The sequence below is a fragment of the Mirounga leonina genome, unplaced genomic scaffold, assembly GCF_011800145.1.
Source record: "Mirounga leonina isolate KUSES-001 unplaced genomic scaffold, KU_Mleo_1.0 Mir_154, whole genome shotgun sequence".
Classification (NCBI taxonomy): Eukaryota; Metazoa; Chordata; class Mammalia; order Carnivora; family Phocidae; genus Mirounga; species Mirounga leonina.
Window position 1 is genome coordinate 4,887,958 of NW_023270389.1, and position 25,762 is coordinate 4,913,719.

The 25,762-nt window shown below is 44.5% G+C and overlaps 1 protein-coding gene across 2 annotated transcripts in view; it reads right to left on the bottom strand.

The window, feature by feature from the left end:
- Positions 1-1,717: 1,717 nt before the first annotated feature.
- SLAMF6 (SLAM family member 6) overlaps positions 1,718-25,762 on the bottom strand; it is a 33,429-nt gene continuing 9,384 nt past the window's right edge. Inside the window, exons 2-8 of one of the 2 annotated variants that reach the window (XM_035009944.1) lie at positions 11,527-11,859; positions 7,336-7,596; positions 6,764-6,892; positions 6,484-6,522; positions 5,264-5,343; positions 3,602-3,676; positions 1,718-3,234 (exon numbers count right to left, since the gene is read on the bottom strand). In XM_035009944.1, coding sequence (XP_034865835.1) covers positions 3,187-3,234; positions 3,602-3,676; positions 5,264-5,343; positions 6,484-6,522; positions 6,764-6,892; positions 7,336-7,596; positions 11,527-11,859 — 965 coding nt within the window. In that variant the 3' untranslated portion in view covers positions 1,718-3,186. Of the gene's footprint in view, positions 3,235-3,601; positions 3,677-5,263; positions 5,344-6,483; positions 6,893-7,335; positions 7,597-11,526; positions 11,860-25,762 lie in introns of both variants that reach the window. The other variant, XM_035009943.1, reaches the window with a different exon arrangement.

Here is a 25,762-nt window from a genome sequence, read left to right on the forward strand (position 1 = left end):
AAAGATTTTTTAAAATTTTGCGGTGCCTGGGTGGCTCAGTCGGTTAAGTGACTGACTCAAGTCATGATCTCTCGGAGTCTAGGAATTGAGCCTTGTGTCAGGCTCTGTGCTCAGCAGGGAGTCTGCTGGAAATGGTCTCCCTCTCCTTCTCCCTCTGCTCTTCCCCTGCTCACACAACACACTCTCTCTCTAAAATAAATAAAATCTTAAAAAAAAAAGTTTTAAGAAAAATTTTAAGTAATCTCCACACTCAGTGTGGGGCTGGAACCCACAACTCTGAGATCAAGAGTTGAAGGTTTCACCGACTGAGCCAGCCACAGGCCCCTTAAGAGATACTCTTAAGCAAAAAAAAAAAAAAAAAAAAATTCTAAAAAATATTTCATTCTGGTAAAAAAGTTGTTTTTTAATAGGGAACCATTTGTGGTAGTTATCTTGGGGATTATAGGGGATTTTTGTTTGTGGAATGTTTGAATTCCACATAATGAGCATGTATTTATTTTTGTGATCAGAAAAGACACATTGAAAAAAGATGTATTAGAGTCATATCAGCTAGATGGTGGAATAAGAGGGCCCAGCCCTTGCCCTCCCACAGGAAGATGGATTTAACAGCCATTCGTGGACAAATATACTTTTACGAGAGTTCCAGGGTCTCGTTGAGAGGTCTTAGCACCCCAGAGGAGCACAAAATCTGAGAACAGCCACATTGCTAAGGGTGAGAACAGTTTGACTTTACTTACATCACCTACTCCCCAGGCTGGCACAGCTCAAGGCTTAAGAGACTCCCTCAGTCTGTTGTTCCTCCCACAGGAGACACAGAAAGTGAAATGAGTGTCCTGCTTCCCCAGCCTTTACAAACGGGCCTGAGAGACTTGCTCCTGTTCCCCAGAATGCTTAGGGTATTTGCCTTTCTGCCTCACTGAGGGGCAGCTAAGGACAAAGAAAAGGGGCTGGGGCTCACAGCAACTGACACGTGGATCTCCAAAACCATCCCATGGACCCTGCCAATCAGCTGGCCCACTGGTGGACCCCAGCAGCTGGCCTGGGTCCGCCCCTGCAGATGGCGCCCCGTTGCCCCGCGTTCATGCATGCCCTACAAACAGCACAGGAACCCAGAAGCTGGCTTGGCTCTGCAGGATTGGGAGAAGGCACATAACCCCGGACTGCTCCTTCGGCAGGGAAGGAGAATAATGAAGCTTACAGCCATTATCCTGGCATGTCTGCGTACTGCTCTGGGGAAGTTGGACTGGTGACTCAGCACTTAGCCTGGCTCTGCAGAGTAGGGAGAAAGGGCATGCAATTTCAGTCATGCATGAGGAATAAGTCCCAGAGATGCACAGTGCATCATAGTGCCTATCATTAACAATATTGTATTGTATACCTAAAAATCTGCCGATAGGATAGGTCTTAAGTGTTCCTATCACACAAAAAACTAAAAATTAAAAAAAAGAGAGGGGTTAGAGGAAACATCTTGTGGTGCCAGGTATGTTTATAGTACTGATTGTGGTCATGGTTTCACAAATGTATACTTATCTCCAAACTCATTAAGTTGTGTGCATTAAGTACAGACAGCTTTTTGTATGTCGATCATACCTCAATAAAGTGTTGAAAAACAATTTGTTTAAAGATCTCAAACTCACACAAAAAAATCAGAGAACTCTTCCCTGGGGATAAAAGAATGAAATTTTGAAATCTGAGCAGAGATAAAAGGTAGGAAGTGATGTGGAACCAGGTGACAGAGGATGCATCCTTCCTCCTTTCTTGTGCTGAGGGTTTGTGAGAAGATTCTGTCGGTTTGGGAGGAATGCAACGTCATAATGCCACAGTGATGCTCACACTTACCGAGCTCTCTCATGTGCTATGCCCCACGCAAAGGGCTGCAGGCACAGCGTCTTTAATTCTCACAAAACTCCACTACATGTTCATTTATTTATTAAAAAGTATTTGTTGAACATTTTCTATGTGCTAGATGCTCCGGATACAGAGATAAAATCGTCATGGTCCCTGTTCCTGGAGAGTGTACAGTAGAATAGGAGAAACAGACATTAAATACCAATAAATATTTAACGGCACAATGTAAATGACATGGAAGGTGTGACAGAATAACAGGGGGATCCACTTCAGTTACAGTGGTCTGAAGGTCTTTCTTGGAGAATGACATATGTGCATTGGGACCTGTAGAGTAGGGAGGAACCAGGCAGGCAGAGAAGGGTCTTGAGGCAGATGTGAGCAAACTCTCTCCTCTGATGGAGGGGCTGAAAAAGAATCAGAGAAGCCAAATCAGAGAGGGGTGGGAGGGAGACATGGTGGCTGAGGCTGCAGATGGGCCAGGCCATCCAGAACCACAGAGACTCAGTTTCTTTCTGGAGTGCCTGGGATGTCTTGCAGGGTCAGTTTTAAGCAGACAAGTGAAGGATCTGGTTTATATTAAAAATATTACTCCGGCTGTCTTTTAGAGAATGGATTGGAGGGAGATAAGAACAAAAATTGGGAAAATCTGTTTGGAGCTTACTGTCGTATTCCAGGTTGGACATGATGACGGGTTAATATAGGGTGGAGGTTAAAGTTTTGGAGAGAAGTGGGTCAGTCTAAGATACGTATTTGGAGGTAGAGTCCAAAGGGCCTGGTGATGGAACAGCTGAAGTCAAGGCTAACTCCGATTCCTGGCTTGAGTAACAGGCTGATCCCCATTTTTCAGTCTAGGAGACCAGACATCAGAGGTTCCAGAACATGTCCCAGGAGGTAGGTCTAGTAAGTGATGTGTGAGGATTTGGGACAAGGCCCATCCAATTCCAGAGACAACATACATAACAAATACACTGTCCTCTCTCCCAGTGAATCACAATCCTGCTCTTTTCTAAAAGGAGAGGAGTGGCTGTCTTCTGAATTATAACTCTCTGTCAAGCACAACCCCATCAGCTGCCAAAGAGAAAGTCAATGCCCAGGCTTGTTCATGGAAGCATGTTTTGGCCTGGAGCAGATTAGAAAATGTTATTTGGATCACATGCTGGAAATGATGTTGTTCCTTAGATGTCTGACGTACTTGAGCAGGTTCTAGTCCAAAGAACTGGAAGTGATAATCCTAAATATTCGAATTCTGTTGCTAGGCAGAAACCAAGCTGTGTTCTCTCCCATGAGATCAGGAGAAGCTGTGTCATTCCTGAGTTCCTTTTGAGACCTCTCAGCAATTTAGATGACGTTGTCAAGGGCAGCTGTCCTGGAAGAAATAGGTATACGCTAATGGAAAAAAGAGGAAAATGAAGTAGGTTAGTAGGGACCAGAGCCTCAGGCTACCTCTCATGGCTATAGAGAAGGTCTGGAGAGCACTAACTGGCAGATAAGGATATTGATAGCTAAGGCAAAGTTAAATTAAAAATTGAATTAAAAAAATCTCATTAAATTCAAGTACGTTGAAAACTTAGTTATGGGTGGTGATCCTAAAATACAAGATAACTTCTTGGATATGTTTTGGTGATGTCCTGAGGCTTTCTATATCCTGCTGGTATTTGTGCATCTATAGAATGGCCCCTTGTACTTTATTTGTAAAGTTACAAGTCTGGGGAGAGAGGTAAGATGTGAGAACAGGGGACAATCACGGGCTTACCTCTTTGTACTGATGAACTGTGGAATAAATGGTGGAGAAATCACTGCTTTTCACAGGTGTTAGGATATTTGTTTGCTGTAAAAAATAATCATACATTTGGCTCACACGGACGAAGAGATATTCATGCGTAGATATATTCTGGGGGAAGACAATGCGATATAGAAGGATGATGTCAAAGTTCTTCAGGAGGAAAAGGCTAGAGACTGTGTAGCCAGAGGAGCTGGAGACAAACACCACTAGCTCTCCAACCTGAGAAGTTTAGTGACATTTCCTGAGGCCCACACGGAAGCACAACACCCCAGCAAACCAGTGGCTCAAGACCCAGACAGGGACAGAGGGGCGACCTTGTTGGCAGGTGGTGTGAAGAAAAGGAAGCATTGTTTCCTGCATCCGACTCTACTCTCCTTCCTCCATTTTAAGAACTGACTTCTATACTAGAAGTGTACAGAAGTATTGGATCTTTTGTCTTAGATCTTTACTAGCTATGACTGGAGATATTGCCTGCTTCAAGTTTGTCCCTTGACTCGAATTGCCTCGTTCTCATGCCATCGCGTTCTCCTCATGCCTGGGGAACTGATAAGTAGGAGGAACACCCAGTCTCAAGAATGGTTCTACTTGGAATACAAAGTACAGCAACAACAGCAGAAGTCCCCCGTGTTCATAAGTTTGACATTTAAAACTAATTAAGGAATATTTAGGTTATTTATCAAAACCTCTGGAACTCTCCAAAGTATAATTTTTGCTAAAGAAGAAGTTAGCAAATTTGCTGGAGACTAATTTATTTGTTTGTTGAGGGTGATTCATCTAGTCTTCAAAAGGGAACTGGAAAGGCAATAGAAACATTTGAACAACTAAGAATACCCCTTCCTGTTACCTCTCTTCATGGAGCCTACCTTGTAAGTAACTGCGAGGGGCTGTGTGAAGGGACATTCACTTGGGGAATCTAAGATTTCTAGCTGGATCGTTGCTTCCATGAGTTGGTAAATGCTGAGTTATCTTGACTTACTTTTCAGAAGATGTATGGTATTATCTAGAAATGTTCACCTGCAGGTGCTTTACTTTGGGGGTGGTGGGAAATTGCTGATGTGTGGCAGAGGAGTTCCTGGTGGCTGACCAAGGCCATCTGTTATGTTGCGGGGGGGAAGGGAGGGTTGAAGGCTGTTCATGCCTTTACTGTCTTCTACTCTTGCAAATCCTTGCCCCACTTCCCCTCTTGAGAGACTGCTTCTGAGTTCCCCCATTTCCACTACATCCAGGGTGAGAAATCCCCTGCTACAGAATTGTCTGCTCTGGAAACTCTCAGACTTACATGAGAGTCTGTTCCATTCAGCAAGTATTTACTGCACATTGTGCTCAGGGAAGAGGGAAGAAGACGTAATTTTCACTTCAGGTAGCTTGTAATTAAGCTGAAAAGGGACAAGACTTACTGATGCATCACGCAGTTAGAGGACCATGTAAAGCAGGGTATGAGCAAACACACCACGGGGCTTGAGCCCTGAGGGCTAGCTATGTCCCACATACAACATCCTGGCTTCTGCCACTGCCCCTCCTCTCCTCAAAGGTGTGTGTCACTGGATTAGTCAGATGATTGTGGTGACAAGTTTGTGAATAAAGACTATAAAAATCATACCAATGATGGAGTATAAAGCTGAAAGGACTCACCCTGTTTGGATGAGTGACACAAGCATACACGGTGTTCCCTGGAGAGACGGAGACATAATCTAAGTTCCTTATGGTCTCTGCTGTTAACACAGGAAGGCACGGTCAGTGTCCTGGTCTCCTGGGACCTTGGCCTACACCAGGGCACTTTTTGGCTCCAAAGAGGCAGTTGTTCAAGGCAATCCCCTTCCCTAGGGTTCACTCATTTTTGACAGTCTTTGAAGTTCTGGGTTGAACCAGAACCTTCTCAGCCATGTACTCTATTTCTGACCTCATCACTCGGGGGTGTGTGGTCTAGAGGTATCCTAAAGCTTCAGAGTCTCCCTCTGGATTTACATTGGGCCAGGGAGCTCCCGAGACCAAATAGCACTGCCTGCACAAGGGCTAGAGAACCTTGTTGGCAAGCGTAATGGAGCCAAATTATGTCACATATATAATATTATTAAACTTCTCATATTATATTATAAATGATTATACTATAGATGGTTATACTATGGATGATTATACTCTAGATTTATATTATGTTATATTATATTATATTATATTATATTATATTATATTATATTATATTATATTATATTATATTATAGATGAGAAACTGGAGGCTCAGAAATTTCAATTAACTTGGCACAAAGTCAAACAGGAAGTGATGGAACAGGAACTTGGATGCCTGCCTTCTGACTCTGAACCTCATGTTCATCTTCTACACACCATGTCGTTTATTTCTCACCCATGAAGTGAGACTCACAACCAGTCTGAAGCCAGAGCCTGTGTTCCTGTCTCTAAATCATACTTTCTTTTTGGACTGGGTCTACTCAATGTTCAGGTCTTGGCTGAAAGAGTGATGGGGTCAGGCAGTTTGTCTTTGGACCTTTGATGCTCTAAACCTGTCCCTGCCCTGGAGTTGTTGGTTGATAATGAACAGGCCATGAACCTTTTGCTGGCTCCCAGTTTCTCATCAGCAGGGTGGGAAATGACCCTAATCTCACTCCAAGAAACTGGGTGAGTGACTGGTTTGCATGCTTGTAAGGGACCCGTTAGGTCCCAGAGGGGACAGACATGCATAGTTACAGGTTGTCTCCTTTTGCACCATCTGGTCCATCTGAGTAATGACATTCAGACCCCCTCCTCTCTCATTATCCAGCCCTCTCCAGCCCTTTTCCTCCTCCATTAGGTTTTCCCCTTCTGTTTTATGATTGGGAGCTAAGAGTCTGCAAGCTCACCAGGACTCTGGGTTTGTGGAGTAGAAAAATGAAAGATGCCTGAAAAATAAAATCGGGGAAATTGAGATTTGTGAGTGTAGTGAAAGTGGCTCCCACACCCTACCCCACACCCACAGGTGTCTCTCTAGAGGATATGGGGGGCGGTGCTGAAGGGGAAGGGCAGTCAGGCCTTGAGGCTTGGTCATGCATTTTCCAGTAGGACCCACCCTCCTTGGGAAATTAGCAGGTGTGTGGTCACATCCCAGGGGTTGTCCCAGTGGACCATCCTCCCTCCCTTTACCTGTCTTCCACAAACAATCTTTTTTCCTCCAAACAAGTAACCCCACAGTGATGACTATACATATCAAAGTAACCACAACCACAATTATAATCCATTTGGTATCAGGGTGATTTTTCATATTCAAAACACCTGAAAAAAGAAAAAAGAAGTTGCACTTGAAGCAGGTAGTGCTTTCCTTAGAGCCTCCACTGAGCCTCTTCTAGGCCACCTTTGGGGGCTGGCTGGGCCCTGGCTCTGGGTAGATTTTCTGAGAGTAGGAGTCCATGTGGCAGACAGGACAGGAGCATGGTAGAGCCAGAATGGGGAGCAGTTCTGACTCCCCAAGGACTTTGCTCCTGGGCTCTGAGTGGGCTGGAGGAAGGGTTGGGGGAGGGAGGGAGAGAGAGGGAGAGGGAGGAGAGGCCTCTGGAGGTAGTGAGAGGCACAGAGCTGCAGGAGTGTCTGTCCTCTCCCAGAAGGGTTTGGCTGCCTCCCACTGGGCCACTGTTCTGGGGAATCACTTTGGGCAGGAGGGACACACCACACCCCACAGCTGCTCAAGGCTCTCAGAGGGACCTGAGACAGACTGTTACCTTCGCAGAGACTCTGGGTGGAGACAGAGAAGGATATATTGCTGACAGTATTCTCAGCTACGCAGGTGAACTTCTGTTCACTGGAATTCCTGGGGTCCCAGGAAATAGTGAGGTTTGCTTCATTTATAAACGTGTTTCCTACAACCTGCCACCTTAAGAAGGTGTCATTTGAATTCTCTACAGAGCAGGTCAGGTGGATCTCACAGGTCCCAATCTCAGACAGCCACGTGTGATTGGCAATTTGTAAGTTCCTCAGTCGTCCTGCATGCAGAGAGAAGACCTGAACTAAGAACAAACGCCTTGGCTCAGCACTCTGAAAAATATCATTCCCGCCACAGAATGTTTCTGTATTCCACCCAACACTCTACTGTGTGTTATGGTATGTGTCGTCTGTAACTAAGTCGGCCCCTATTGCCTAATTGATGGCACCAAGGTCTGGGGTGGCCAAATGATGAAGGGCATCAGCATAAGACAGAGTAGCCAGAGGGAGAAGTGGTAGGGACACACCAGGGTAGCCACCACCTAGTTAGATGATTCTGGGCTGCTCGATTTACTTTCTGGACCCCAGTTTGTTCCTGGTGTCCTTTCTAGCCTTGTACACTGGCCTCGTGTAAAGACGTTTGGGAACTCAGCTGAGGGTCAACTCTACCTTAGCCAGGGCAGAAACCAGTAGATCAGACTCAAGAACCTTGTTTTCTCAACCATCAGAATCCCCTAGCTGGAATAGAAGATAAAAGCTTAACGTCCTTGAGGAACTGTATTTCTCACAAATCTGCAGGAATCCTGGGCCTCATTGTATCAGATGCTGGTTCCCATGATGAAAAAGAGACTCTGATATGGAATGCCAGCAAGTCAGAAAGGGAAATGTTGAGAACTGAAAAACCAGGGAAAGGAGTGAAACTGAAGGAGCAAGCAAAGAAGTACAATACATTCAGGCATGTAAGAGAACATCTGCTGTAGAAATTCCTGAGAGCAGAGACCAGAAAATACTGGCTATTAAGATGTCAGTAGCTTTGAATCAACGGGGACATGGGAGTGGTACAGAAAAGGCCGCTGACCTGGACTTGGCCTGAGGGTAACAGTGGCCAATGGAGAACTGAATGACTCCCACTGTCTGGTGGGAAGAGATTGAGGGATGCTCTAAGCTTTGTTAATAGACTAGCACGTGGGACATATGTTGACAGAAAGGAGATTTCGTGTAATGGCAAGTGTTGGATTTGGAGTTAGGAAGACCTGGGTTAGACTCATGGCTTTGTCACTGGTTACATGACCACGGGTACGTTTTTAATCTCTGCAAGCCTCAGTTTCCTTATCTGTAAACCTGGGCAATAATACCAACCTCTTAGGGAATTATGAGGATTAACTGAGACAATGCCTAGTGCAGCAATGGCAAATATTTGGCATGAATGCCACATTCCGTCAACCTGTGTCCATGGCTGACCTCAAAAATCTATCTTGTTGCCTTTTTCCACTTAGTGAGTATAAAACTGCCTACGTGACATTTCCACTTGGATATAATGTGTATCTCAAACTCAACATGTTCAAAAGGATTCCTGTTTTTCTCTCTCAAGCCTGCTCAGTGCATAGCCTTCAGCACCCTCGCTGATAATCGCCTTTCCAGACACTCAGGCCAAAAGCCCTGGAGCTGACTGACTTACCTCTTCATCTTATACCATATCAGGATATCCTGGTGACTTTACCTCCAAAATATATCCAGGGTCCAACCCCTTCTCCTTACCTCTACTGCTACCACCCTTGGGCAAAGCAGCAGCATCTCTTGCTTGGATTGTCACAGTGGCCTAATCGGTAATTGACTTCGACTACTGTCCCCTGGAGCCTATTCTTAACAGAGCAGTCAAAGGGATGCGTTAAGCAAGTCAGTCAAATCATATTACTGCTCTCCAAAACCCTCTGATGGTTCTCAGTCTCACAGAGTAGAACGCAAAGTCCCTGTGATGGCTCTCAGAGCCTTACCAGATGTGGCCCCTATTTCTTTACTGACCTTGTTTCCTATTACTCTCCCCTCACTCTGCTCCTTGGTGTTGGACCTCCTTGGTGCTCTTTGAGCATGCTGGGCACAGGGAATGCCTATGCTGGATGGCTCTTCTTTCAAATATCTGCGTGGCTCACTCCCTCACCTCCAAGAGGTCTTGGCTCCCAAATGTTATTTACTCAGTGAGGCCTATTATGACCACCCCATTTAGAACTCACCCCTGTTCCCTGGCACTCTTGATACCAAAAGGCCCTGAGAAGGGATTGGCATTGAACCTGGGGAGTATGATTATTGCAGAAGAAGTCATGCTTGGTCTTCTGAAGAATGGCAGAAGAACATTGTCTCAACAAGTATGATGGAGCCTGATATGGGGTCTATTCTCAGACTTTTGACTGGATGTCTCTCTTCTCTCCAGTGTCCTCGCTGTGCCTTGATGATCCTGGTACACTGAGTGATCCTGCCTGTAGTGGGTTGAATGATGACACCCCCCACCCCTCGGCCAAAAGATATCCCCATGTCCTAATTCCCAGAATCTTATTTGGAAAAGGGTCTTTGCCGATGTAATTAAGTGAGATGAGGAGATGATTCTGGATTATCTGGGTGGGCCCCAAATCCAATGACAAGTGTCCTTGTAAGAAGAAAGCAGATATTTGAGACAGAAGAGGAGATCACACAGGGAAAGGAGGAGGCAGAGACTGGCGTGATGCTATCATAGACCAACAAACACCAAGGAATGCCAACAGCACCCAGAAGCTGGAAGATTGCCCTCTAGGGCCTCCAGAGGGAATGCAGCCCTGCCCACACCTTGCTTTTGGACATTTGGCCTCTGGAATTGTGAGAGAATAAAATTTCTGTTGTTTTAAGCCATCAAATTTGTGGTGTTTTGTTTTGGAGGCCTCCAGACACTAATGAACTGCCCCAGGGCGATTCTGCCCCTTTGCTGGGAATTCCTGTTGCAGACTTTTCTAAACAATCTTTCTTTCCCTTCATATTTACCTGTTCTGTGTCCTATTCATTTAGGGACATGACTCTGACCAATCTAACATGGTAAATCCACCAAATATTCAGGGGATTCTAGAGGTTCACACGTAACCTATTTGTGGTGACATTTTATTTTAACTAAAGTGCTTTTTTTGGATTCCAAGTGTTAACTCAAAGGACTCTGGGTGAATTTTAGATACCATGGATTCTGGAGTAGATAAGAATTATAGAATCTTGGTGGCCTTTAAAGTTGCCAATTTAATGCTTGAATCTCCTGTACAACATTCCCACCAAGGAATTATCTTAAAGCCATTCATGGCATCTCTGAACATCACTGATTGCTAGAAGGATTTTTTTTTTTTTTTCCTAATACTGACTCAGAAGCTGTCTCATGGTTTCCATAATTTTATGTTGAGGACATGAGCCATCTGGAAAAAGTAGTGTTAGAAATTAAATAATGTTGAGTGGCTCAGTTGGTTAAGCATCTGCCTTCTGCTCAGGTCATGATCCGAGGGTCCTGAGATCGAGTCCCACAACGGGCTCCCTGCTGAGCAGGGAGCTTCTCCCTCTCCCTCTGCCTCTCACCCATGCTTGTGCTCTTTCTCTCTCTGACAAATAAATAAAATCTTTATAAAAAAGAAGTTAAATAACCTTGATAGAAAAGATCTTTCTTATTATCAGCTCATCCTTACAGAGCACTTTCTAGGTAGAGTTCTGTCCTGTACACTGATCACTCCATGGGGTCAGACTGGCCTTTGTGTAAAGGGAGGTCTCATGTCAGGTACATGTCACTCTCCCACTTACTGTCTCCATGACCGTAGGCAGGTTGCTGGGACTGACCCGAGGCCTTGGGAGTAAGGGTGGTACCTGCCTCATGGAGCTCTTGTGAAGAATATACTACAGATACAGGGAATGCACAAGGAAACAGAGTCATAGCGACTTCACTTCTGTTCCTTCCAGTACATTTCAGGTCAAGAGGGAATATTTTAGTGTGTGAGCGAGTGTGATGTGATTTGAGGCCAGGAGTCGCAAGACTTATGTTCTATTCTCTGCTCTGCCACTAACTGGCCGAGCCATCGACTTGCTTTTCTGCCAGACCTCAGTCTGACCGCGAATGCCATGTTCTTAACCACTAGGCTACACTTGCTGTCACACAGGATTTGACATCTGTAACACTTTTCAGTCCATACACAATTAAACCCCACGCTTTGACTCACTGAAGACCTGCAGAGTGTAGTAGGAAAACTCTGTGGAGGTCTGTGTGGTTATCTGGGCGCAGTAAAGTCCTGCATCTGCCGTTGCCAAGTTGCTGAGTTGTAAGGAGTAGTTCTCCATCAGTTGCAGTCGATCTTTCCGTTTTGGATCAGTCACCAAGATCCGCGAATCCGGAGCAGCTTTTGGCAATATGAAGTGGATAGATTTTCCATTGTGAAGCCAGGTGATGGACTCAATATCCTGATGTACAGGAAGCTTCAGGGAAAGAGTTACCGACTCCCCCAGAACCCCATTCACCGTCAGTGGGTTTGAGCCGTCTTGTGAAGCTGTGTTCCCTGTAAGCACAGAAGGGAAACGGCTATAACCATCCCCCTCTGCCCACTCCCTGCTTCCCACACCCTTTCCCCTAACTCTGCCCGTCTGTTAGAGCCTTCTGATACTGAAGCCCAGAGATAGGAGGAAGAGAGACAGGGGTTAGGAGAAGTGTTGAGATGGACAATCACAGAGGTTCCAACCCAACAAAATGTGTGGCGTTCTTGGGTAATGGGTCATTGGCCCAGATGGTTCTGGCCCAGTCCACCCTCCCACACTTGCCGGTCACTCCTGGGTCATGGCCACAATACCTGACTCCAGCTTCTGAGTTCTCTGGGCATAAGGTAGAGGGGAACAGGGAACTGCATCCACTCCCTGGCTTAGGCTCCAAAAACCACAAGTCTTCGCTGATGAAGTTTAGTGAAAGCTCAACACTTACTGATTACCTACTACGCTCAACATAGTAGTTTTGTGGGGTTTAGAGAACTGATAATAAGAATTTACAGCTCTTCTTATTCATTATTTCCTTTGATGTTGTTATAATTCTAGGAGGCACCTAGGATGAATATTACTATCTCCATTTATAGATAAAAGAACTGAGGCATAGAAGTTTAATTCATTTTCCCAGGGTTGTCCAGCTAAAGAATACGAGTCAGGATTCAAACCCAACTCTTCTGACTTCAGCTACTTTGTGCTCTTCTTATGATAGCAGAAGATATCTTTTCTATTCTCAAAAAGATTATAGTCTAGTTGAGGAGATAAAACTAATAAATATAAAAGTAATAAATATAAAGAGCGCCTGGGTGGTTCAGTTGGTTAAGCGTCTGACTGTTGATTTTGGCTCAGGTCATGATCTCAGAGTCATGGGATCGAACCCCACATCAGGCTCTGCGCTCAGCAGGCAGTCTGCTTGAGGATTCTCTCCCTCTGCCTCTGCCTCTGCTCCTTGCCCTGCTCACACACACTCTCTCTATATATCTAAAATAAATAAATAAGGCTTTTTAAAAAAAGTAATAAATATAATTTCAAAGGGACAGATAATGGCCATATTCTCATGAGCCTATCTCAGGGCCATTAATGTTTGAGCAAAAAAGGTGAAATTGTCACAATGATTCTTAAAAAAGATGCTTCCTTAGCATCCTTTGCAAATACTTAGCACTTACCATACCATTTTGTAGTCCTATTAACTCGTTTGTCTAACCGACCATGTCTTAATTATCTTTGTATCTCAGCATTGTGCCCGACATGAAGTAGGATCTGGAAATGTTTGAGTGAATCAGTGAAGAAGTAATTGCAGCCATGACCCCAGCCCTGTCCAGATCTGTTACTTCTCAGGAGAGGATCTGAGCAGGGAGGAAATATCTCTTGAGATCCTGACACTCAGCTAGCTCCTGGGTGAGCTCATGTTTGCTCTCTCCTTCCTGGACTGTGGAAGCTGGGCACAGACACACCGCAAGCAATAGCCCTCTGTGCCACATCTTTCCCATCAGGAGTTTAATGTGCCCTTATTTGTCGTCTTAATCCTTCTACCCTCTAGGAACCACATGGGTGAATATCATAAGCAAAATCTTGAGCAGAGATTTATTTTGCTTTTATTTTTATAACTGATTCCATTTCTTGAAAGTTTAAAAACAGGCAAAACAAATCTGCTGCTAGAAGTCACTACAGTGGTCACCTTTGAGAAGGAGGGAGAGAGCAGGTAGGAGGGAGCATAAATGGGGAATTCTGGGGTGCTGCTAATGTCTTGACCTGTGTCTGGATACACAGATTTAGTCATTTTATGATAATTCATTGAGTTCACACTTAGGATTTGTACAGTTTTCTCGCTGTGTGTTATATTTCCTTTCTTTTTTAAAATTTAAATTCAATTAATTGACATATAGTGTATTATCAGTTTCAGAGGTAGAGTTTAGTGATTCATCAGTTGCATATAACACCCAGTGCTCATTACATCAAGTGCCCTCCTTAATGCCCATCATCCAGTTAGCCCATTCCCCACCCACCTCCCCTCCAGAAACGCTCAGTTTGTTTCCTAGAGTTAAGAGTCTTATGGTTTGTCTCCTTCTCTGACTTTGTCTTATTTTACTTTCCCCCCCTTCCCTTATGATCATCTGTTTTGTTTCTTAAATTCCACATATGAATGAAATCATTTGATAATTGTTTTTCTCTGAGTGACTTATTTCCCTTATCACAAAACCCTCTAGCTCCACCCACGTCATTGCAAATGGTAAGATTTCATTTTTTGATGGCTGAGTAATTTTCCATCGTGTATATATACCACATCTTCTTTATCCATTCATCTGTCAATGGACACCTTGCAGAAGAATGAAATTGGACCATTTTCTTACACTATACACAAAAATAAACTCAAAATGGATAAAAGACCTAAATGTGAGACAAGAATCCATCAAAATCCTAGAGGAGAATACAGGCAGCAACCTCTTCAACCTCAGCTACAGCAATTTCTTGCTAGACATGTCTTCAAAGGCAAGGGTAACAAAAGCAAAAATGACATATTGGGACTTCATCAAGATAAAAAGCTTTTGCACAGCAAAGGAAACAGTTGACAAAACCAAAAGACAACCCACAGAATGGGAGAAGATATTTGCAAGTGTCTTATCAGATAAAGGGCTAGTATCCAAAATCTGTAAAGAACTTATCAAACTCAACACCCAAAAAACAAATAATCTAGTCAAGAAATGGGCAGAAGACATGAACAGACATTTCCCCAAAGAAGACATCCAAATGGGCCAACAGACCCATGAAAAGATGCTCAACATCATTCGCCATCAGGGATATACAAATCAAAATCACAATGAGATACCACCTCACACCAGTCAGAATGGTTAAAATGAACAAGTCAGGACATGACAGATGTTGGCAAGGATGCAGAGAAAGGGGAACCCTCCTACACTGTTGGTGGGAATGCAAGCTCGTGCAGCCACTCTGGAAAACAATATGGAGGTTCCTCAAAAAGTTAAAAATAGAACTACCCTATGACCCAGGGTATTTATCCTAGGTATTCGTACTCCTAGGTATTTATCCAAAGGATACAAATCGTACTCCTAGGTATTTATCCAAAGGATACCAACATAGTGATTCAAAGGGGCACCTGCATCCTAATGTTTATAGCAGCAATGTCCACAATACCCAAAATATGGAAAGAGTCACTGTGTGTTATATTTCAGTTAAAAATGTTAGAGCAACAACAAAAACCAAGCCAAACCAAAACAGTTACAATGGCTTATAAGGACCAAAATGATTTGCTCATTTTTATCTCTCTGACCTAATTTCCCCTTACTCTCTCCAGACTGGTTTGCTTTGCTCGAACTATGCTGGCCTGGCTATTTCTTGAATAGACTGGGGCTTGTATACTTGCAGTTCCCTCTGTCTGGAAGCATTTCTCCCAGGTGTGCATGTGGCTCACTTTTTCATCTCCAAAAATATTTAATGCACAGATTCCCTCTCAGAGAGGATCACTCTTCCCTCATCACCAACACTCATCCTTATACACATTCAGCTGCCCTTTTTTGAAATTTAAATTCAGTTTAGTTCCCATATACTGTATTATTAGTTTCAGGGGTAGAATTTAGTGATTTATCAGTTGCATATAACACCCAGTGCTCATTACATCAAGTGCCCTCCTTAATGTCTGTCACCCAGTTAACCCATCCCCCACCCACCGCCCCTCCAGCAACTTTCAGTTTGTTTCCTAGAGTTATGAGTCTCTTATGGTTTGTCTCCCTCGCTGATTTTGTCTTATTTTATTTTTCCCTCCCTTCCCCTATGATCATCTGTTTTGTTTCTTAAATTCCACATATGAATGAAATCGTATGATATTTGTCTTTCTCTGACTGACTTATTTCCCTTAGCATAATACCCTCTAGTTTCATCCACATCATTGCAAATGGCAAGATTTCATTGTTTTTGATGGCTGAGTTATAATAGTCCATGTATATATATTTTATATATATATAATATTCCATATATATACCATATCTTACTATATATAATGTTACACACACACACACACACACACACCATATCTTCTTTATCCACTCATCTGTCGATGGACATCTGGGCTCTTTCCACAGTTTGGCTATTGTGGACATTGCTGCTATAAACATTGGGTGCATGTGCTCCTCCTGATCACCACATTTGTATCTTTGGGGTAAATAGGCAGTAGTGCAATTGCTGGGTCATAGGGTAGCTCTATTTTTAACTTTTTGAGGAACCTCCATACTGTTTTCCAGAGTGGCTGCACCAGCTTGCATTCCGACCCTTGTACATTCAGCTGCCTTTGAATTTATTTTTCTCCATGATGCTTACCATCTAGCATACTTTATAGTTTGAATTTTTTTTTTTAATTCTCTCTCCCTTCCACTAGAATGTAAGCTCCATGAGAGCAAAGAAATTTGTGTCTTTTTCATTGTTGTGATCACTCTCAAACAATGCTTGGCACATTGTAGGCACGTACTATTCATCCAATGAGTATTTGATGAAGACACTTCATTTTTTCTCTTTGAGGTTCTCTGTTCAGGATATTAAGGAACAGTTTCTCTTTTGTAAGGAGTCTTGGCATACCCTGGGGCCCAAGGACTTCCCAGGAACTGTTGCCTCCCTGCCTAGCACATTCCTTGAAGTCTCCTTTGTTTTTATAGATTGCAATTATGCATTTAACAAGTAATTCTTTCTACTATTTGCTTAGTTCTATGTTAATTCAGTGAATGAAGCCTTAGAAATCATAGCATTCAGACCATATGTCTTAGATCCCTTTTATGAACCAACTTCCAGGCTGAAGATTGGAAACGGGAATAGGAAATGCTGGTCCTCTGGGCCCACCATGTGGAAGAGGAGCCCAGCAGGTAAGGGAGTAGTTTTGGTGCAGGGAACTAGCCCTTGAACTAGGATGGGGCTCACCTCTGCATTGCCTTGTACCTAGTGCACTCAATACTAAGTCCTTCTTTCTTTTTGTTGTAATTATGAGATTGTTTTCCTCTCTTTTCCAGAATCTTGAAGATAGGGATTGTGCTTATTACTCTATATCCCTAGGACCTAGCACACTTTCTAGCTCAATAAATGTTGAATCAATAGAGGTGTGTGCTCTGTGGGACAAAGAAGTGAGCATCAGGGGCCAGCAGAGATGGGGGTTGTCAGGGAACACTTCACAGGGGAGATAACATTGTAGCAGAGTTTTGAATAAAAACAAGAGGTTCCCAGAGCTCAATTATTTGTGATTCTTCCAAAAATGCCCTGGTCTTTCTCTGCTCTGTTGTTCCTTTTGCCTGAAATGCCCTTCCTTGCCTTTTCCACCTGGTAAGCTCCTAGTTATCCTTCAAGGATGAGCTCAAATACCTGTTTGCCTCTGCTTTTATTTGTGGGGAGTTTGCTTGGGTACAGGGGGACGAGAAAGGAGTCTGTGACAGAAAAAGAGACAAAGTGGAAGAAGGTGGAGAAGTGTAAGGTAGAGTCCCCTGAATATCTAGGAAAAAAGAAAAAGGCTGGAGGCACTTAGCTTGGGAAGGTGAAGGACAGAGGTTACAGAAAATGTTCCAAAGCCCTTCTGTGAGACATTGGACACAAGGAGAGCTGCTTCAGAGCCCAGGTGATGTGATTGTGTCACCAGTGAGAAGAACCCCACAACTCAAGAAATTCCTCAAAGCTTTTGCCTAGCTATCAATTTTATCTTTTAGAAACAAGCTAAAGAATTGCTGGAACAGGAAAAGAAATATTTTGAGTAGGATCCCCCCCCCCCCCCCCCCCATCCCAGGACATGCCTGGGGAGATGACTCATAAAGTGCCCAGTGGTTACCTCAGCTTCATCATAATGTTAAAATCCCTGCCCTTGGAAAGCATAAGCCTCATTAGCATAACATACAATGTATGTATAGGCATGTTTTCTGAGTGTGCATGAGCAACTCTATGCCTGCCCATTACATGCAATGAGGAGGAACTCCCCTCTGCATATTCATCCCAGACTCCAATGAGAGGAGCCTGCTTATCTTCAGATTTAATGCAATCTCTATGCAAAAGTACTAACAGCATTTTTCATAGAACTAGGACAAAAAAATCCTAGAATTTGTATGGAACCACAAAAAACCCGGAATACCAAAGCAATCCTGAAAAAGAAGAACAAAGTTGGAGGAATCACAATTTCAGATTTCAAGATATACTACAAAGCTGTAGCAATCAAAACAGTATGACAATGGCATAAAAAAGACACATAGATCAATGGAACAGAATAGAGAGCCCAGAAATAAAGCCAGTTATATGGTCAATTAATCTTCAACAAAGGAAGCAAGAATATACAATGGGGAAAAGACAGTCTCTTCAACAAATGGTGTTGGGAAAACTGGACAGCTACATGCAAAATAATGACACTGGACCACTTCCTTACAGCATACACAAAAATAAACTCAAAATGAATTAAAGACCTAAATGTGAGACATGAAACCATAAAATTCCTAGAAGAAAACACAAGCAGTAATCTCTTTGACATCAGCCATAGAAACATTTTTCTAAATATGTCTCCTTTGGCAAGGCAAACAAAAGTAAAATTAAATGACTGGGACTATACCAAAATAAAAAGCTTTTGCACAGTGAAGGAAACCATCAACAAAACAAAAAGACAACCTACCAAATGGGAGAAGATATTTGCAAATGATATATCCGATAAAGGGTTAGCATCCAAAATATATAAAGAACTTATATAACCCAACAGCCCCAAAACAAATAATCCAATTAAAAAATGAACAGAAGACATGAACAGATGTTTCTCCAAAGAAGACATCCAAATGGCCAACAGGAAGATGGAAAAAGTGCTCAACATCACTTGCCATCAGGGAAATGCAAATCAAAACCACAATGAGATATCACCTCACATCTGTCAGAAGGGTTAAAATCAAAAGCACAAGAAATAACAAGTGTTGGTAAGGTTGTGGAGAAAAAGGAGCCCTCCTGCGCTGTTGGTGGTAATGCAAATTGGTGTAGCTGCTGTGGGAAACAGTATGGAGGTTCCTCAAAAAATTAAAAATAAAATTATATGATCCAGTAATTTCACCACTGGGTATTTACCTAAAGAAAATAAGAACACTAATTTTAAAAGATATAGGCACCCCTATATCTTTTATTGCAGCATTATTTACCATAGCCATGATACAGAAGCAACCTAAGTGTCCATCCATAGATGAATGGATTAAGAAGATGTGGTACGCACACAATGGAATATTATTCAGCCGTAAAAAAAGAATGAAATCTTGCCATTTGCAACAACATGGATGATCTAGAGGGTATAATGCTAAGTGAAATAAGTCAGGCAGAGAAAGACAAATGCCATTTGGTCTCACTCCTATGTGGAATTTAAGGAACAAAACAAACAAAGAAAAAAGAGAGAAACCAAAAAGCCGACTCTTAACTATAGAGAACAAACAGCTGGTTGCCAGGAGGGAGGTGGGTGGGGGTGGGGGTGGGGTAAAATAAGTGAAGGGGATTAAGAATACACTCATCATGACGAACACTGAGTAATGTATATAATTGTTGAATCACTAGATTACACACCTAAAACTAATGTAACACTGTATGTTAATTATACTTGAATTTTAAAAAATTGACTTAAAAAAGAGAAAAAAAAAGGAGCCTGCTTACTCCTGTTTGGGGAGTCACAGCTTTGGAAATTATTCTCCATGTTCTCTTTATTTGCTGCAAATAAAGAAGACTTCATAAGGCAACTTCAGCTGGTGTAGTCTCTCTCTATAACTCACCCCAGACCCGACCTACATTGGTCCAGTAACAAATTCTGGTGACTCAGATGGGAGTCTTGCCCTTCTGAGGTTCTGCCCTCCAGTTCCCTGGTTTCCAACAGGCAGAGCGGAGGGCAGTGGCAGCTGGTCCTGGGCTAACCCATTCAAGCTCCTGGGGATGCGCCAGGTGCGGATTCCTCGTGAGGCTCTCCCTCTTTGGTGCCTATTACCACCACCAGCATTGAGACCTCCCCTGAAATCCAGCGGCCACACTGAGTATGTTTACTCAAAATGATCTCTGCTGGCATAAGCTGGGTCGACAGCACAGCTTTTAGAGGTAAATTAGAGTTGTCTCCCAAAGTCTGAGTAAATCGGGAAAAACAGGAAGATGGCATAACCTGGGTCTTCAGGAGGCTTGGATGCTCCTGGTGAAATGGGAGCATTCCTTTAAAGACTAGTCAGAGGGTAAATTTGGCTGGTCCCTCTGTCAGGGACTCTGGACACTGTTGTTCTGGTATCCAGTGCTTAGAGTCTGGGAGATTGCCAGACATCTCCGTCCTCGCTGATCTAATATCTGTGTCAAATGTTTATACACAATAGACTGTTGCTGACTGTTTGGATCACCACCCTGGCTGCTTGGCCTAATGTACCTTGTCCTTCCTTTCTTTTCTTTCCTGGCAATCTGTAAGTAGGGATCCCCGGTTCTCTGGTTTACCTTCCCTTTTACTAACTGATAAGAAAGACACCCCAGAGTCCTTGGCAGTCTCCAAACGTCTTTTAAGAAGACACTGGGGCACTTTCTTTCTCTAGCTTTTTTTCTTAAGGACAAGCCACTGGAGTCCTAAATATTCTGTGAGCGAGATGGTGTGACATTTGTATCATTGCTACTCACTGTAAGCTATCTTTGCAGGTTAGAAGACTCTAAGGAAAATTCCCAGAACACGGGACAAGGTCTATTCCGAGGGAAAGCCCGCGGGCTGTAGCCTCCAGAACTGGAAGGCTTTTGGATACTCCCCCTGGACTCAAAAGCAAGTGATCTCCTTTTGCAACATAGCCTGGCAACAATATACTGTAGGGGATGGAGAAAAGTGGCCAGGAAACAGAACTTTAAAATTCAATGTCACATTGCAATTAAAACTATTTTGTAGAAAAGTAAGAAAATGGGAAGAGATCCCATATGTTCAATGCTTTATGCAACTATATCGAAATGAAGATTTACAAAGGAAATGTAAAATTTGTAAGATAAAGGTGGAACCTAAAACTTCAAAACTACTTCCCATATTAAATCTGATGAAGAACTATTCCTTTAAGTCAGAAGACATAAAGCTAGAACCACTTGCCTCAAATCCCTTCTACAGTTCCAAGTCAGCCATTAAGTCATAATAAACCTCTGCCTTATTTCCTTGGTATCCAGATCCTTAGTGACACCCAGACCCCAATTCCTCCAGCCCCATCAGTGCTAACCCCTGATTTCCCATTAACACCTCCCCAAGCAGTCCCCGATGTCTCCTCCCTTACCAGATAGCACTACTAGATTAGGGACCCGCTTCCAGCCTGGGGTTGGAATATTCCCATTTAGACAGGTCCCTCACGGTCACAGACGTCTCATTAATGTGCGTGTCCTCTTTTCAACATCAGACCTGTGCAACTGGCAGGCACACCAGGGGACTATGAGCTGATCCAGTTGAATTTATAAATTTACTGTATATTTTCTATACACAGTCCAGTCTGGGTGGACATCCAAGCTTTACTAACCATCCTCCTAAAGGCAGAAGAAAAGTCTGTGGTGGTGGCAAAAGCCAGAGAAGGGGCTGAAAGACTATCAGCCTGGAGGTAACCCAGGGTCAGGAAGGAAGACATCGTGGGTGAGAGTTCCCACCCCGCCCGTGCCCCCCCCCCGCTCCCCCACCCGTGGGATCAAGAGGCCGCTGACAGAGTTGGGTTACACTCAGGGTGCTTACTGTAAACAGGAAGGGCAATGGAAACAGAATTGCTCACACAGCCCCCAAAAGGAGGATGGGCAAAACTGAATCATCCCAGCTGCCCCTCAGCGAAGATGGGATGTGACGGGGCCGTGGGGCCCCCAGGCCAGCTTCAGATGACCAGATCCTCACTTCCCACGAGGAGCCCTGGTGACCCTCGCAGTGGGGAGGAGAGTTGGTTGAATTTTTGCTCAATACTGGAGCCGCTTTCTCTGTGTTGAGCACCCAAAAGGGTAGCCTTTCTAACCCAAAATGTAGTATAAAAGGAGTCTCGGGAAGAGGAGAAACCAAAAGATTTCTGGAGACTCTGACCTGTGGCATCGGGTCAACATGACGAAAGCACTCTTTTCTTTAGGCACCAGAATGTCCTGTTCCTCTTCCAGGAGGAGACATTTTATCCAAACTGGGAGCCGTAATCAGTTGGGAGCAGGACAGGATAGAGACCCAAGTGTCCAGGTCCTGGGGAGCTAAACTCACGGCTCTACTCCATAGTCAGCCAGTGTCTGAAGCCAGCTTAACCTGGACGTCTGAGCACCAGGACAACTGGGATGTGCCCGCAGTGCCACACCCGTGATGGTGGAATTAAAACAGATCGATCGTACACCTGGGTGGCTCAGTCGGTTAAGCGTCTGCCTTCAGCTCAGGTCATGGTCCCAGGGTCCTGGGATGGAGCCCCGCATCGGGCTCCCTGCTCAGCGGGGAGTCTGCTTCTCCCTCTGCCACTCCCCCTGCTTGTGCTCTCTCTCCCTCTCTGACAAATAAATAAAATCTTAAAAAAAAAAACCAAAACAGATTGATCATTGGCCTGGGGTAAGGCAACACCCCTTAAAACTGGAAGCTATAATCGGGGCGCCTGGGTGGCTCAGTCAGTTAAGCGGCTGCCTTTGGCTCAGGTCATGATCCCGGGGTCCTGGGATCGAGCCCCACATCGGGCTCCCTGCTCCGCGGGAAGCCTGCTTCTCCCTCTGCCACTCCCCCTGCTTGTGTTCCCTCTCTCGCTGTGTCTCTCTCTGTCAAGTAAATAAAATATTAAAAAAAAACAAAAAAAACTGGAAGCTATAAAAGGGATCTTCTGGGTAATAAATAGATTCTTGGAGCAAGGGTTGACCAGGCCGTGCAGATCCCCATGCAATACCCCAGCTTACCCGTTAAAAAGCCAGGGAGCAAGGAACAGATTTGCTCAAAGCCTCCAAGCTGTTAATGAGGCTACTCATTAATGTACATCCTATAGTATTCAATCTGTATACCCTGTTAGTCTATTTGCCAAGTAATAGTAAATATTACACTGTGTTAGATTTAAAGATCTTTTTCTGCTCCCCACTAGATTCTGAATCCCAAGAATTATTTGCCTTTGAGTGGGAAGGCGTCAGCCCCCCAAGAAAACAATACTGCTGGACTGGTTTACCTCAGGGATTTAAAAAATTCCCCCACTCTCTCTGGAGAAATCCCAGAACAAGCTGTAAGAGTTAACTCTAGAAGAGAGTACTCTCATGCAACGTGCGGATGGTATTCCAATAGCCAGCCTCACTCAAGATATTCTGACAAAAATACTGTATTCATGTTAAATGTTCTAGTTAGCAAGGGATATAAGGTATCAAAAGAAAAGGCTCAAATCTCTAAGGAAACTGTAAAATGCTTGGGGCTTATTATTTCTAAGGGGGCAACAAGGTCTTCCTCAAGAAAGAAAGAGCAATATGTCAGCCAGACCCACCAAGGACCCACAAGCAATTGAGGGGGATTTGGGGAATGTCTGGGTTTTGCCACATCCGTGTTCCTAACTTTGGGCTAATCGTGAAATCCCTTTATGATAAGCTTCGGGGACCTGAGACCTACCTGTTTGAGTGGGATGAAGCATGTGATCAAGATTTCAATAGACTTAAAGCCCTCCTTTCGGAAGCCCCATCCTTAGCATTACCAGGCTTTGAAAAGCCATTTGATTTATATGTACATGAAAGACAAGAAGTGGCTATGGGGGGTGTTAACCCAAATGCTGGGCCCTTGAAGAGAACGGTAGCTTATTTCTCTAAACGGTTGGACTCCCTGCCTGAGCCACATGCCTTTCGATCAAAAAGGCAGAGAAAAACTACAGGTCAGCCCACAACAGTCTGGACCCCACACCTGGTCTCTGGTCTGTTGGAAACCGAAGGACCTCTGTGGTTATCCCGGCACAGACTACTGCGATGTCTGGCCATGCAGCTAGACCCCATGCCACACTTTCAACCCAGCCACCCCACTTCCTGATCTTGATCCACCTACTACCCACAGTTGCCCAGAAGTAACGGATCAAGTGTACTCTGGTCCCAGAGATGTCCAAAGTGGAGCCCTGTCCAATGCAGAGGAAGGCTGGTTTGTAGGCGGCAGCGATTTCACAGGAAATGGGCAAGACGGGCGGGTTGTGTGTGTGTCCCTAAACACTCTTGTGGAGGCTAAGAGGCTGGCCCCCGGCTCCTCACCCAAAACGCAGACATAATTGTGCTAAGCAGAGCTTTAGGGTCGGGTCAAGATCAACTGGTACCTATTCACCCTGATTCTAAATACACCTTCCCTGTAATCCACTCTCATGGAACCATATGGAAAGGAAGAGGGTTCTCAAATGCTGGAAATAAAGAAATCAGATATGGCAAAGAAATCCATAGGCTGCTGGAAGCAGGGCAGAAGCCCCCACAGGTGGCAGGGGGCATTCGCTGTAAATGCCACCAGAAAGGAAATTCCGGAAATAATACCGGGAGGTCGTTTGGCTGACGCAGGCACGGAAAGTTCTGCTAGATCAGGGGAGAGTTTGCAGAGGCCATTAATCCCTTCTTTGCCCCTTTATCAGTCCACCCCCACCTACTCCCGAGATGAAACAGAGGAGGCAGCAAAGATGGGCTCCCCGTGGTCCCTGATAATCGGAGACTGGATGACAAAGAGCAGTGAGAAAGTCCAGGCACCCAACAAACTGTCTGGGGGGTTTCTAAGAGTGCACATGATGCAACGCATTATGGCCAAGAAGCTTTATGCCTGTGGTTAACAAAGCTTATAAATATTCCAGGGATGAGAGAGATTATTAAAAGAAGAGCAAACCGGTGTGTCTACTGTCAGTCAAATAATATACAAGCCAGGCCTCTGGTACCCCCTTTAGCCACGGCAACTCGGACTGGGGGGCAGCACCCAGGGAGGACTGGCAAGTGGATTTTACTGTTATGCCAGCAGCACCTGGGTTTCAAATACCTCTTGGTATTTGTAGATACATTCACTGGATGGATGGAGGCCTCTCCCTGTAGGACAGAAAGGGCAAATTAAGTACCAAAGGCCTTATCAAAAGAGATATCTCCTGGGACGCCTGGGTGGCTCTGTTGGTTAAGCATCCGACTCTTGATTTCGGCTCAGGGCATGATCTCAGGGTCGTGAGATGGAGCCCCACATCGGGCTCCACACTGAGCGTGGAGCCTGCTTGGGATTCTCTCTCTCCTTCTCCCTCGGTCCCTGCCCACCCCCCTCACCCCCTCACCCCTCTCACCGCCCCCCCCGCTCGCATTTCTCTCTTTCTCAAAAAAATTAAAAAGAAAGAAAAAGAGGGATTTCCCTGATTTGGGTTACCAAGGTCACTACAAAGTGATAATGGGTCGGCTTTCATATCAAAGGTCATTTCTGTGGTAGCCAAAGCTTTGGACATCAAATGGAGGCTACACTCTGTGCCTGGAGACCTCAGTCCTCTAGAAAACCGGGAGGAGCTAAAAGAATCTTCTGGAAAAGACCCTGGTGAAGTTGTGTCCAGAAACAGCAAAACTGTTGAAAATTATTACCAATAGCTCCCACCAGGGTAAGAGCCGCCCCAAAGAGTAAACCAAAATCTAGCCCATTCAGAACGACTTACAGGAGGCTCTTTCCTGAAGGCCCTCACTCCTCCTCACCACCAGACCCGGAGTTTTCTCTGGCCATTGAGCGTGTAATTCATCTCCAACGCGCTCAGCAAGTGTCCTTTTGCCACTTTTGCCTCCCCCTACCTACTGAAATCAGGCTTCACCCAACAAACCTGGCCTTTGGGTGCACCTCCCATGGAAAAGTGGGTCACCCCAGGATCAACCACACCCAATATGCACAGGGCCCCACCTAGGACTGTTGGCCATGCATTCTTCTTTAAAACTAGAAGGGGTGGTGGGCGCCTGGGTGGCTCAGATGGTTAAGCGTCTGCCTTCGGCTCAGGTCATGATCTCAGGGTCCTG